Source organism: Vulpes vulpes, chromosome 15, assembly GCF_048418805.1.
Source record: "Vulpes vulpes isolate BD-2025 chromosome 15, VulVul3, whole genome shotgun sequence".
Classification (NCBI taxonomy): Eukaryota; Metazoa; Chordata; class Mammalia; order Carnivora; family Canidae; genus Vulpes; species Vulpes vulpes.
In genome coordinates, this window is record NC_132794.1 from 62,892,912 (window position 1) to 62,908,578 (window position 15,667).

Genomic DNA, 15,667 nt, shown 5'->3' on the forward strand with positions numbered 1-15,667 from the left:
ATGGAGAAAGGAACCCTTAGGTACTCTTGGTGGGAACAGTGCAACCATTATGAAAAATAGTATGGATGTTGCTAAAAATATTAAAGATAGAACTATCATATGATCCAACAATCAATCCAACTTCTGGATACTTATCTGAAGAAAACAAAAACACAAATTCAAAAAGATATCTAAACACACATGTTTATTGCAGCATTATTTACAATAGCCAAGATATGGAAAAAAGAAACTATGTCCATTAATGGGTGACTAGATAAAGAAATTGTGATATATGTAAACAATAAGATATTATTCAGTCATAAAAATATTAAACTGTTGCCCTCTGTGACAATATGGGTGAACCTCAAGGGCATTATGTTAAGTGAAATAAATCAGAGAAAGACTAATACTGTATGAATTCTCTTATAGTGGAATCTAAGATATATTTTATATATGTATACATGTATCTATAATACATATATGTATAATATACACATATATATTACACATATATACATTTATTTACGTGCAAACTTGTCTAGAGAGAGAAATATTATATGTATGTATATATATTTATACACATATAAAATAAGTTCATAGATCCAGAGCTCAGACTGGTGGGTTGCCAGACGCAGGGGATGGGAAGTGGGAGAAAAGGGTGAATTGCTTTTGTTTTAGTTTAAATAAACCAAATTCTTTGAATGGGGGCTAACATAAAAACAGTAAGTATGGGAGACAGCCTGTCTTGCAGGTTCTCCATCTACAAAGCAGGTGCTTTACTCTCTTCCAGGACCACAACTGTCAGTATGTATGCACTCAGAATTTTAGCTCCTGTGCTTCAGAAACTAACGTTGCAGTGAGGAGGGCCAGCTTCCAAAAGTAAAAAATGTGCAATGGAAACACCACATAAAATCAACTACCTATATATCATGCACATAAATGCATAAGTGATAGGATTCTAGAAATAAGGGGAAAGGATCTCCAACTGATATACCAAAATCACCTGTAAACTATTTTAATAAGCGTTTTTTTTTAAATGATGAGAACTGACTTTCAATTATGCCACATTAGGTACATTATGTTGATCTGTCTCATGATAAGGTTTGGACTGATTATTACCTAATTTCAAAAATGGTTAAGGATAACTAATATGTACAATGTGTGATTTCAACTCATAGCCCAGAAGAATCGGTTATAAGCCAGTAATGGGATCTTCTGCAGATGTTGTCTAGTTTAATGCTCACAACCACTTCACAAACTAAGGAGTCACTCCCCATTTCACAGAAAATAAACTCAGAAAGCTAACGTATAATCAGGTGGAATTTGGCATTAATTATGTATTTATGAAATAAATTTATAGCAAAATGTTTTCAAATGGGCTTCTGTAATTTTAAAAAACTTTAAATGAATGTGGTGCATAGTCAAAAGTTCCCAACCTCTCTCTCTCACAGTCTATATATACATATTTAAAACACTCTGTTGAGATAACACTATACATTTATCAGAATGGCCAAAATTAAAAAGACCAACCATACCAAATGCTGGAGAAGAGGTAGGGAAGTTGGAAATCTTACACATTGCTGGGAGGAATGTAAGATGGTACGATTACTTTGGAAAATAGTTTGGCAGTTTCTTAATCTACCTTACGATCCAGCGATTCCATTTCTAGGTATTTAACCCAAGACTAACAGAAATACACACACACACACACACACACACACACACACAGATGCACAAACACTTGCACATTAAATGTTCATAGGAACTTTTACTGACAGTAGTTCCAAACTAGAAGCGACATAAATGTCCACCAACAGATGACTGGATGAACAAATTGTGATATATCCATAAAATGGAACTCACTGGAACTCATGCAACTCAGCAATGAAACTCAGCAACAAGAAGGAATGAATTACTAAAATACACAACAAAGATGGATTTTAACATTACTGTGTAAGTAAGAGCAGTTAGACAGAAGAGTACATACAGTGTGTTTCTTCTAGTTATATGAAATTAAAAAAACACAAACAAACTGCAGTCGCAAAAAGCAGATCAGTGCCTAGGAATGGGAAGGGGGGTGAAGGGAGAGAGGAGATCACAAAGGGCCAGCAGAAAACTTCCCAAGGTGATGGAGGTGTCTGCTCTCTGAACGGTGGTGAGGGTTCCAAGGGTAAATACATACATTAAGACGTATCAAATTGTACATTTATGTGTAATATACTGTATATCAATTACACCCCAATAAAGCTGTCAATAAAGATACATTAAACAATGGAATACACATTACTTTATTAGACACAACAAATAGATGTGTTTGTTTGGATTTAGTGGTCTGTTGATCGGGAAATTATATTGAATTTACTTGAGTATTTATATATGACCTGGTGGCTTTGTGTTTGTTTTTGTTTTTTAATTCACGAGAGACACAGAGAGAGAGGCAGAGACACAGGCAGAGGGAGAAGCAGGCTCCTTGTGGGGAGCCTGATGTGGAACTCAATCCCAGGACCCTGGGATCACGTCTGGAGCCAAAGGCAGACGCTCAACCACTGAGCCACCCAGTGGTGCCCCGGATGGTTTTAATTAAAACCATCCAGTATTAAAGTCAAATGCGGTAGGTATAAGTCAAATGTTAAGATAATTTAAGCTTGACAGGGAGAAAGAAGTGATGGGGAAAAAAAAACTTACAGGAAAGCCAAAGGTGCTGAAAAGAAAGAACAGATTAGAGGGCAAAAGAAGCAATTATGGTTAGAACTAGAAAGAGGCAACATTTGAGATAATCAGTCTCAGTAAGAATGAAGCACCACACTCACTACAGAAGTAGACCAGTTCTCATTCACCTGCACAGAAGACATAACAAAACCACTGTGCTAGGGGTCAAGGGGCATATAATGGAGAGGAGGGCACACAACCGAAAGGCATGGCCCATGCCGTGGTGCAAACAGTCTGGGAAGGCTGGAGAAAGGGGAAGAGGCAGGGCCAGGTCAGGAACCGACTTGTCTGTTACCTGGAGGAGCTCGGACATCCACTCTGCAGTGAGAAGCAGAAGTCGAAAGCTCAAAAAAGAGGGTAATAACTACAGTGAACTACTTTAAGGAAATATCCTAAATGACATACTGTGTTGACTCCCTCACTGTATTATCTCATATTGACAAATTAAAAATTAAAAAGAGCCTGTTAAGTTACTATAGGTGAAAAATCTTTTTTACTGATGGTCTTCTGGGAAGGAAGAGTTGGAATGGGAAATGGTGGTTTATTCCCAAGTTCAGAAACCAAGAGTTATGACTGAAATGAACCTTATACCTTCCCTTAGGAATAACGCTTTTTTGCAGGTTAAGGGCTAAGGCAACAAAGATGGCTTGTAAGAAGAAAATCTGAGCAGCTAAGCCTGGAGTGTAAAATTTTCTATGAATTCACCAGCTGATTCTCTGGGCTCCCTTGAACGGCCTCTGCAGGGGGCACACAACGGTGCCACAGCCTTAGAGCTATGCTAAGCCTGGAGAACCTTCTGAGAAACAGGCCTGAAGCACAAAGGAACTACCAAAGAGAGGGAGGTGAAAGCTCACGAAGAACTCAGGTGACCTTCCAGAGTGTCCGTTCTATGCTCTGTGAGCCAGGGAAGGCCCAAGGTCATTTGTAAAACAAGAAGTGATTAAGGGCATTTAGCAGTGCCTGGCATACAGGGGGAGTCCAAATGTCTACTGGATGAAAAAGGACTCAGAGTCTCAAAGTCCTCTCTCAGTGGCGGCTGGCAAGTCCGTCTGGGCCCTTCGGGGCTCTGGGGCTGCTCCAGTACATGCGGAGCAGGAAGGAGACATACGTCATTAGCTGTACACAGACTGAGAAGTGGCAAAGGAGTTGCTACAGTTCTTGTTCAAGAGGTGCAGCTTATGGAAATAAGGAAAGAGCCTTGGCACTTTACAGTTGCACTGCATGAGTTACAGCTCCTTCTGAGAAATATAACCACTGCAGAAGTCTGCCCCCGGGACAACGAGCTCCCCTGTGTTCAGTCAGCGTTTTCCCTGATTACCAATACTGCATAGGTTTGTAGTATGTGAAAAGTCTGTCAACTTCTAAATAAAACATAGGCCCTTTTTGCTGTTTCTCTTTTGAGAAATTATGAAGGGTAGAGGGAATGCTTGGGAAGTCCTTGTTGTACTAAATTGATTTTGAATTCATTTTTTTTCCCCTTCTGGCACTGAGAAGAGCTAGTATCCCTGTGATGAAGTTACAGACAGAGCGGACGTTGTGAGTGGCAGCTGTCCATTCGCATAGATGTTTTCTTTGGCACAGGTTAACAAACTCAAGACTTGTAGTTGTTTTCTTAAATGGGCCTAGGAACAAGTCCTGGGGTATGATTCAACTAGTCCAATTATGTATGAACTAGTGATTCCTGAAAGTTAATGAACATAAGAATCACTAGAAAAGCTTATTCAAATGAGAATTCCTGGACCTTATTTCCTAGTGTTTTGACTTAGAGGCTCCTGAGTGGTGATGCCTAGGAATCTGCATTTAAACAAGCCCCTCTGCCCTCTGCGAGTCTCCCCCCGCTCCAGTCCCTGTAGGTGAGAGAGTCCCTGAAAAATTATTGGAAAACACGGTAACCACTTTACACTTTGCCACAAAGAAATTCTCCCTGGTTCGGGATTTGGTTCTGGCAAATACAGGCTGTGGGAGTGGCCCCTGCTCTAGGCCACAGTGGAATCATACACAAGTTCCTTAATAGGTACCAAGTGTCCTCTTCTAGCAGGCTCTCTAAATCAAGTACACTATTCCAGTTAAAAGGAAAAAAGGATTCAAAATCAATTAATCCAAGCGAGTACCTAAGTGATCTTTCAAAAAAGTAAAATAGAACAGCAAAAACAAAGACACCCCACATTTATTAGAAGACAAAAATATTTGTAAACTATTTATAAGAGCCATAAGACAAACAAACGGAAAGTAAAACTGCCAGAGGACAGCAGGAATTAGGAGTTATTCATAGCCTCTCTTAATAGATGAAGAAATGAGAAGTCCGAAAGACTAAATAATTTGCCAAAGGTCACACAGCAGGTCCCAGGTTGGCTGAATCCAGCCCCCTTCTATTCTCCCCCACTTCCTCAAGCATAAATTATTCTATAAATTTTATTTGAAAATTAATAGAAAACAATGATAGCTAATATTCACTGCTGCTTTACTAAGAGAACCAGGCCCTCGTCTTAAACATGTTACATTAGCTTATTATAGCTTCAAAATCCATGGATTAGAATTAGATACCTTCATCCCTTATCTACAGATAGGCATCTGAGGGCTGGAAGGATAAAATAATAACACGTACTGTGAACAAATCACACCACCATTTTAGAGGTTTAAATTATATCTAGTTTTTTCAGAGGGATCTGATATAGCTTATTTAAACTTGATTTCTTTTAGTATGACTTGAAAACTGTGCTTGGAATTTCTTACTGAAAACGTGATTTCCTCTTTTTTTTTTTTTTTCCAGCCCTCTCCGTTTTTTGTTTTTGTTTTTAAAGAGGCAAAGTGTGGTGTTGTGATGCAGTGCTCTTTCAAGCTTTCATTTAGCAAAAGGAACTTTATTTTCCTTTAAGAGGCTCTCAATAAAGGATTGAAAGAAATTAACTTAAGTTTAATGACATTAAAGCTCTAAAATTCCCAAACTTATGTGAGATTCTATGAGGAGGTCAGGTCTTTGTTATCATCAGACTGATTGGATTGATTACTAAAGGTTTGGCTCAGTGACTAAATTTGGTTATGATAAGCCACTGGATAGCTTTGCAGATGAAGATTAACCCGGCCTGAAAATAGGGGAGGGTGATATAATCCAAGGAAAAGAAAGTTGATTTATGAAAAATAAGTGTAGGATAAAACCTAATTTTCTACCTAACTTTGGCCCATTTCTGTGTCCTCTGAATATTAAATATTTCCACTAGAACAATAGGATTCTGTTGTAGCCGTCACTGAACTTCTGCTGTCCAGTGTTGGTTCACTCTATCAAGTGTTTGGGGTGCTAGAAAATTAAAGACACCTCAAGATGTCTCGTGTGTCAGGATTTAGGTTCTTAGGGCCAGGTTTGTTTTTTTTTCCTCCCACCCCTATGAGGCTTCTCACTTCCAGAAGAGACTGTTAAGGATACACACTGATGTAGTACAGAATCTACAGCACTCAAGTTTAAATGCCTGTTAGAAGTAGAGCTGTCTGAAATGACAGAAAAATGAAAACTACATTTGCTTTTGAGAGGCAAATACTGAAACCTCATCTTCCATTTCACATCCCAGCAAAACACGTTATCGAGCTTTTCAAAGTGCTGGTCCTTAATATCAGGCTTGGGAAATGATTCTAAGAATTGAATGGTTCCCAGTACTTGTTGATTATCTGCTAGTGTCCAGCAACACATCACTCACAAGGGCCCCAAAAGTGGGAGTTACTTTCCTCCAAGGCCTTTTTGTCCATTGGTCCCAAGAGCACTACCATTTCATTTTCCTCCAAGAGAAGAGGAAGATAGGCCTACACTTTTCCCAGCTGTGAATATGAACAACTGTGGAATTAAGAGGTAGAATTGTCTTTTTCTTAAATATTATCTTTGAATGAGGTAGATTTTCATTTAAACTTGAATATTTTGAACTACTGATATAGTGATAGTGTTTTATGGTGGCAGATGGGAGCTACACTTACGGTGAGCGTAGCATAATCATTACCCTTTAGCTCTGAGATTAAGCTTTTTTCCACCCTCAAATTCAGTCCTTCCTCCTTTACAGAGCTAGTGGATATTTATGATGCCTGTTAACTACACATCAGATACTACCTGAAGTGATGAGAATGTCTAAGATAGGCTCCAAAGAGAATGCCACCCCAAGAATCTGCATATGTGGCCAAGAAGTAAATACGTTTATAACCTCACTGATTATGATATATCCAATTTGAGGCAATGAAGACAAGAAGAAACTGAGGATAAGTGATCTCCCTAAAATATGAAGAAAGAAATCCAAGAACAGTATCAAAATTAATCAAAAGATGCCACAGAAGCTTTTGCTTCTGTTCATAATGGATTAATGGCAATGGACTTGTCTTCCCACTATAAACAACTAAAAAAGTATATAAAACCGCTGTCTTCAAACTGGCCAGCAGGCAGTTTGGGACTGTGATCATATAAGTGAGAGAAACGAGTAAGGGAAGACTTCTCCACCAAAAGACTTTCTCGACTGCAGCATGGGATGGGGAGACCAAGTAGAACAGGGTGGTCTCACTAAACTGATGAAAAAGATCAGAGTTGGAAGGGAGACAGAACATAAAGACTCCTAACTCTGGGAAATGAACTAGGGGTGGTGGAAGGGGAGGAGGGCGGGGGGTGGGGAAGAATGGGTGACAGGCACTGAGGGGGACACTTGACGGGATGAGCACTGGGTGTTTTTCTGTATGTTGGTAAATTGAACACCAATAAAAATTAATTTATTAAAAAAGAAAAAAGAAAAAGATCAGAGTTTAGTGGCCAAAAGGTGAGGGGCTTAGTACCGGAGGGAGAGAATGAGGTCTAAAAATCGATTGCTAAGCTGGGAATACATAGGGTGAGACTCCAGGAAACTGGATAAAGAATCAAGACCAGGTCATCTGTATGCTGATAATTCCTAGAGCTCATATAGGGCTGGGTGACATGTGAGTTTGGACCAAACAGAGTGGAAAGACCTTGTTAAACACTGGGAGCACTCAGCAGAAGCTCCAGGAGGAACTTAGTTATCTTAGTAAATTTTATTTTAATTTTTGGAAAAGATTTTATTTATTCATGAGAGACACAGAGAGAAGGCAGAGACATAGGAAGAGGAAGAAGCAGGCAGAAAGCCCAATGTGGGACTTGATCCCAGAACTCTGGAATCACACCCTAACCCGAAGGCAGACATTCAACTGCTGAGCCTCCCAGGTGTCCCAGTAAATTGTAATATTCAGTAAAAAATAAACTAGTCCCGACAAAGCTTAAAATTTAGTGTCAAAAGGGTCAAGCTGTCTACAAGTGACTTAACCATCTGTCAAACACAAACAAACCCAGCACTTTTTAAATAAAGACAACATAATCCACATGGTAACAATCCTTCCCAAAATTAACAGACATGAAAACAAACTACATATATATATATAGAAAAAATACATATATATTTGAAAACTATATATACATTTGAAAACATAGTGTTCAAAGTTTTCCAAATTTGATGAAAACTATAAATTTACAGATCCAGCTATGAACTCATAGATCCAAAAATTTTCAATGAACCTCAATTAAAGGGAAAAAACAAAGAAAACTACACCGAAGCATATAAAACTCAAATTATTTAAAACTAGTGAAAAGAGAGTATCTTAAAAGCATCCAGAGAAAAAAATACTACATGTGGTAAAAACAAAGATAATGACTGCTAAGTTCTCATCAGAAACAGTACAAGCCAGAAAACAGAATGGTTATTTTTATAAAGTGTTGAGAGCAAAATAAAACAAAAACTGTCAAATCAGAATTCTATATTCAGAAAAAAATCTTAAAAAAAAGAAAACAAAATACATTTTCAGACAAAATCCAAGACAAGTTGCTGCTAACAAGCTGCACTCTAAATGTTAAAGAAAGATGGTAATGCAGGGAAATTGGTATTTGGAAAGACACCTGGGTCTACAACCAACAAAAGAAGAAGGACAGAAATGGCAAGTTTGTGAGTAAATGTAAAATAATTTTGTTTTCTCACTTTCAATTTTCTTAAAAGATAGCTGACTTGCCAAAAAGGGTACATAGCATATATAGTAGTAAATTACAGGGCAACAGGATAAAGGATGGGATGAAAAATAGAATTCTCTTGTACAGCCACTATATTATATATGAAGTAATCACCATATTTAATGATAGACTATGATTAACATGCATATTGTAATTACTAAAAGCAAACACTTTATTTTATTTATTTTTTTTTAAAGCAAACACTTTAGAAAGAAGTAAACCTAATAATCCAAAATAGGAGATAAAATGGAGTACTCACTTCACCCAAAAGAAGGTAGAAAAAGGAGGAAAAGAGGAACAAAAAAACAGATGGGACAAGTAGAAAACAAAAACCAGGATGGGAGATTTACATCCAACCACATCAGTAATTCTTTAATATTAAACGACAATAAAAAAAAAAACACAGGAGAGTACGTATTGCATTACTCTATTTATGTAAAATTCTAGAATGGGCAAAAATACAAAAAGGATCAGTGGTTGCTTGGGGCCAAGGATACTACCCATAAAGAGGCATGAAACATCTTTTTAGGGTATGGAAATGTTCTGTATCTTTATTTGGGCAATGATTATATGAATAATTTTGTGTACTTCTGGTATTAGGCATTTTATTGTATGTGCTTTATACTTCAATGAAGTCTTTTAAAAAGTTGGAAAAAATTCTTAAAGACAAGAGATGGCAAGACAGAGATTTGAACCCAAGCATCCCGGAAACAAGTACTTATGGTCTTACTGATTCACTATGCTACTTTTTTGTTTTTAAGATTTCATTTATTTATTTGAGAGAGAGAATATGAGAAAGAGGAGGGGAGGAGAGTGGGAAGAGAGAGAAGCAGGGAGCTCGATCCCAGGAACCTGGGATCATGACCTGAGCCAAAGGCAGATGCTTAACCAACTGAGCCACCGAGGTGCCCCTCTCTATGCCACTTCTTATCTAGCCTGAAAGATTGGGTCATCCATCGATGTTACTTGCCAATACATGATATTGTGACTTTAAAAATCTACATGACTGACATGTAAAATGAAAAGATTTGCATGGTGCTCCTAGAAGAGAAGTAAGTCTTGTGCAGAAAGCATGCAACCTCAATTTAGTAGATAGGTAACACCAGTCAACATTCCAATGAGAGTTTTTAGGGAGAAGGCAAAGAAATTCAATTTGAAATTTTATCTGAAAGAATGGGCAAGAATAGCTAAGAGGTTTTGAAAAAACAAGAGGGTATCTTGTCTGCTATACAGCAACATATTTTTTTAAGATTTATTTGGGGGGGCAGGGGGAAAGAGAGTTGAAGGTGGGGCCGGATCCCAAGACCCTGAGGTCATGACCTGAGCCAAAATCAAGAGCTGGACACTTAACCAACTGAACCACCCAGGAGCCCCTATTGCAACATCTTTTAAAACCTAGTAATTAAAGCAATCTGGTACTAGTGAAAGAACAGACAAATAAAATTTTGAGTCCTAAAACAGAAACATGTATATGTAGAAATTTATCATATAATGTTACTGTTGTATTCAAATTAGCTGCAAAAGGATAGGTTGTATAATAAATGGTGTTGGAGTAACAGAATACTCAGTTATAAAAAATAAACTTAGTCAAAATCACTGATCAGCAGGGAAATACAAATCAAACTACAACGAGATATCACTTCACACCTGTCTAAATGGCTAAAATCAACAACGCAGGAAACAACAGGTGTTGGGAAGGATGCAGAGAAAGGGGAACATTTCTGCACTGTTGGGAAAGCAAACTGGTGCAGCCACTCTGGAAAACAGTATGAAGGTTCCTCAAAAGGTTAAAAATAGAACTACCCTACAACCCAGGATTTTCACTACTAGGTATTTACCCAAAGAATAAAAAAATACTGATTTGAAGGGAAACATGCACCCCGATGTTTATAGTAGCATTATCTACAGTAGTCAAACTATGGAAACAGCCCTAACATCCATCAATTGATGAATGGATAAAGATGTGGTGTATATATACAACGGAATATTACTCAGCCATAAAAGAATGAAATCTTGCCATTTATAATGACGTGGATAGATCTAGAGAGTATAATGCTAAGTGAAATAAGTAAGTCAAAGACAAATACCATATGATTTCACTCATGTGTGGAATTTAAGAAACAGAACAAATGAGCAAAGGGAAAAGAGACAGAGAGAGAGAGAGAGGCAAACCAAGAAACAAACTCTTAACTGTAGATGACACACTGATGGTTACTGGGGTGGGGGTAGGGGTAGGGGTAGGGGCAGGGGTGGGATGGGTGGAATAGGTGATAGGTGATGGGGATTAAGGAGTGCACTTGTGATGAGGACTGGGTATGGTATGGAAGTGTTGTATCACTACATTGTACAACTTGAAGCAAGTATTACAGTGTATGTTAACTGGAATTTAAATGAAAACTTATAAAAATAAAAAATAAATTTAGGTCTCACCTTTCTTTACACAAGCAAATAAACTCCAACCAGATTAAAGAATTAAACAAAACAAAACTATAAAGATACTGAAAGAAAATGTTAAGTACCATCTGTATCATCTTAAAAGGATTTCTTTAAGGATGACAGGAAACCCAGAAGCCATGAAAAGAATAAAAGAAAAGACTACACACAAATTTAAAACTTGTGCATGGCAAATAATTCTGTTTTTGAAAAGTTAAAAAGCAAAGAACTGAGAGTATTTGCAAATCCTACAAGGAACACAGAATTAGCATACTTAATACATAATGAGATTTTATAAATGAAACCATCACTCTAATGCATTCTTGGTAATAAGCAAATTAAAACATAAACATCCTTTTATTTTACAATTCCATTTCTAAACTGTATCTAGCAGAATGTCTAAAATGTATGTAAACAAAATTTATCTTAGATCTCCAAAGATTTTCATTTCAGTGATCTGTGTGATAGCAAAAAAAAAGTGAAAAAAAGCCTCCTAAAACCCTGAAGTGTATATTAGTAAGGATTAATTGAACTATGATGATACACTGACGCAAGAGTATGCCACTCAGCTGTTAAAATGAATGAAGGAGATCTGTAACTACTGCATATAAGCTGCTATATCTCATTTTATATATTATGATCTCGTATTATTAAAGAAATATTATACAGTAGAAAGCCCTAAACTGACTCAATCTGGACCACTGACTGGTTAACTAATTAATTGATTGATTTTTGAGAGAGAGAGAGTACGTCTGCGTGAGCATGCAAGCATGCAAATGCAAGGAGGGGCAGAAAGAGAGGGAGAGAGAAAATCTTACACAGACTCCATGTCCAGCTTGGAGCCAGACATGGGGCTCATCTCACCACCCTGAGATCATGATCTTAGCCACAATCAAGATTCGGATGCTTCACCGGCTGAACCACCCAGATGCCCTATGACTGGTTAATTTTTAAAAAGGTTAAAGCAGGGAAAGGTCTTTAGATATTTCATTTTAATTTAAAAAATATGTACATTCATTCTCTAGTCTTTGGATATGGAACCAAGGACTTTTCTTTAATTATGGGTTTACCTTTCCTTTCTGATGAAACTATACCCCTAAAATACTGTTTAGGATTTCTGGTTTCAGTTTCTTTAAAGTGGATCGAAGACTTAAAAATATTTGCAAAGCAAGCCAGGTGCACATTCTATCTAGCTTTATATTTTCCCCCAACTTTTTATAATTGTCTTGCCCACTCCTAGTTGATTGCAGTTTTTAAGGCATCTAGCCCTTAGCAAAGCTTTTCAAAGCACTGGACTTAGTTTAAATAGGAACTCTAATTTCCTTTCACGTCCACAATTTTGGTTTATATATTTCATTAAAACTGCAAACTACTGTAACAAGTACAACTAGAATATGAGGTTTGGAAACAAGGTTAACTCTTTACAAACCTAAAACTCAAGAATCTCTAACTATAAATTAACAGGTTTATTAACCAATCTCTCAGGAAAATTTTTAACATGAGTCAATTTAACCAAGTATCATTCAATGCATCCACTGATAGAGTCAAGCGCCTATGCCGGTGCTGTTCAGTGTGGTAGTCACTAGCCACATGTGGCTACAGAGCACCCACAAAGGGGCTAGTGTGCATTGAGATGTGCTGTAAATGTAAAACACATGCCAGAAAGAGAATGCAAAATACTGTGACAGTGACTTTTTATATTGATCATAAGTGGAAATGATAATATTTTGGAAATACTGGATTAAATAAAATATTTTGTTATAATTAATTTCACTTGTTTTAAACTTTTTTCATGGGGCTAATAGCAAATTTTAAATTACAAATGTTACTGTCATTGTATTTCTGTTAGGCAGCACTGTTCCAGATCTGCACGCATCTTTTGTTGAATGGGGATGTCATCTGTGAAGTTCTATTGAAACAATCAATCAGACTTTCTTTCTTATCATCTCTGATACCTGAACCAAGACATTTAGAGTAACATTTTGTAATAAATCTTTCTAAGCACAAACTATGGCCCGCGAGCCGAATTCAGCCTACTGCCTCATTTAGCATGGCCTGCGAACTAAAAACAGTTTTTGTGTTTTTTAAATGGTTGGGGGCAGGCGGGGAAGAATCAAAAGAAGATTATTATTTTGGGATGTGTAAAAATTATATGATATTCAAATTTCAGTATCTATAAATACAGCTTTCTGGGCCTGAGGTCATGCTCAGCTTGGCCATTACCTATGCCTGCTGCTTCAAGCTTTACGAGGGCAGAGTGAGTAGTCCCAACAGAAACCACATTACCTGCAAGGTCTCTAATAGTTGCTATCCGGCCTTTTACTGGAAATGTTTGCTGACTCCTGCTCTTCACCATCCCTTACGGCTCATGGGCATAGATGCCAACTGCATCTACAGGGTTTGGTGAAATAGTGAAGAGAAAGAGCACTGTGTTTCCATTTTAATCTCTACTGGAGATTCGTTTGGACTTCCAGTTTCTTAACCTGCTTCTGCCGTTAATGTCCTTGACTCAGAAAAGTGTTTAGAATCTCAGCTTCTGGGATAGATTTTTGTTTGTTTGCTTCTTTTTGCCTCTGAGAAGTGTTCTTTTCCTTTTGAAATATAACAGGGTGTTTTTGTGTTTTCTGGGACAGGTTTTACACAGATGGCATCACAAAAAAGGCCCCAAGAGCCGCACCACCGGAAGGTCAACGCACAGCTTTACTTTGCCACTCTCAGGCCTTCCAGCAAGTACCCCCACCACCCTTTGAGGGCTTGGACACTCCCTGCCCTTTCGTGTCCCACCTATAGGTAACACATAACGTCTTCTTTCAAACCCTCTCCTCATTTGCAGGACTGTCCCTCAACCCATGGCTTCTCAGCTACCTACCTCGGTTGACCCTGTGAACGCAATCTTGTCGATGCCAATGTGAGAAGCTATGGCTGCCCCAGCCGTTGGCCCGTATCCTGGCAAAATATTGATGACTCCCGGCGGAAAGCCAGCCTAACAAAACAGAATCGGAGGAAATGTGGCCTGTGAGAGCTGAGGAAGCACATTAAATCGGATATGCTCCAGTAGAGGCCCCAACTACGAGGGGAGTGGGAGCCACTCCTAAAGTCGGCTTCTCTTACCTCTTTGATGAGGGCTCCCATGTAGAGCGCGCTGAGTGGTGTTTGTTCTGCTGGTTTAATAACTACTGTATTGCCACAGCAAAGAGCGGGAGCAATTTTCCAAGCAAACATCAGCAGGGGGAAGTTCCACTGAAAGGAAAAAAAACTCAAGGTTGATAAATGAAAAAATATTCCTCTACGACTGCGTTTTCAAGCTGTGACTGCTCGGATTTCTCAGACTGGTCCTCAACATAAATCTTGTCCCACCACAAAGTATAGATGTTTGGGTATTTTAATGACTTCATTAAGAAGAGAATAGGAGTGACCTTGAAAATCTCTCCTTTTCTCTCTGTTCAGCAAATTACTATAGCCCAACGACCCACCAAAGGAAATCTCATGGTGAAAAGGGAGTCTTTGTTTTTTCTTTGTTTTTGTTTGGTTTTTCACTGTTATCGTTTTATAGGTTTTTTAAAAATGAGACTCTGGTTCCCGTAAGTTCTTGTGTATGAAAGCTTTTTTCTTGCATTTGTGATTTTATATCAGGAATTTCAGACTGGATGGAGGGCTCTTCGGTGCGGAAGAGCTAGAAAAGAAAACTGGTTGTTAAGTCAACTGTGCACTTCAAGGTGGTGCCTTTTCTTTAGATACAGGTATTGTCACAAAGCATGCAAGGACAGAAAAGAAGCCCTATTGACTGGTGAGTATGCAAAAATGCTCATTTGTCTTCTTTCCCTTGCAAAATAAACTAATGGGAGGCAGAGAACTACATGTGAGTATCTGAATTGGAGACCTCAAACAGTTTAAACTGCTTTTTTAAGAAGGATATTAAGCTTGTATTGTCATAAGATCAGGGATGAACCTCAGTACTATCAGGTGTCATTGATAATTTCATTAAGAAAGAAAACAGAAATCCTGGTCCCCTGGCTTCAGCCCTTGACCACAATGTGTTTCTGCCTGAAGCATCTCAGCTGCCACCCTTGAAAGATTCTCACTGGCCCTGGCAAGCTTGCAAAAATATACAAGTGTCTTGCCTTCACCAAACACCCAATTTCTTTTCCCCTTAGTTGTTTATAAACTTGGGAGTCCACAGTGATGTTTTAATTCCATCTACAGTATATAAATCTTGGAGTGCGGTAATTGAGCTGGAGCTGGCTGACAAGCGGCTCTTGTCCTGTCAGAGAAAGCTGAAGCTCCGAGAGCCTGGAGAAGGGCGAGAAGAGCAGGTTTGAGTGCCCGCAATTAAGGTGACAGACCTCACCCCTGTCCTGATCCACGTGGGATTTCCCTGGGTGGTTTAGGAGCCGCAGACCTTAAACCAACCTCTCATTTTCTGTTTCATTTTCTAATCAAATTCACAGAAACCTGCAGCTTGTGGAACTCTTAAAAAAAAAAAAAAACTAAAAGCTCTCAAAAATCTTTGCC

At 38.3% G+C, this 15,667-nt stretch overlaps 1 protein-coding gene across 1 annotated transcript in view; it reads right to left on the reverse strand.

Annotated features, from left to right (window-relative positions):
- Window positions 1–15,667, reverse strand: part of ALDH1A2 (aldehyde dehydrogenase 1 family member A2) — a 95,771-nt gene that overhangs the window by 23,412 nt on the left and 56,692 nt on the right. Inside the window, exons 6-7 of the mRNA XM_025999348.2 lie at window positions 14,267–14,395; window positions 14,025–14,138 (exon numbers count right to left, since the gene is read on the reverse strand). Coding sequence (XP_025855133.1) covers window positions 14,025–14,138; window positions 14,267–14,395 — 243 coding nt within the window. The remainder of the gene's footprint in view (window positions 1–14,024; window positions 14,139–14,266; window positions 14,396–15,667) is intronic.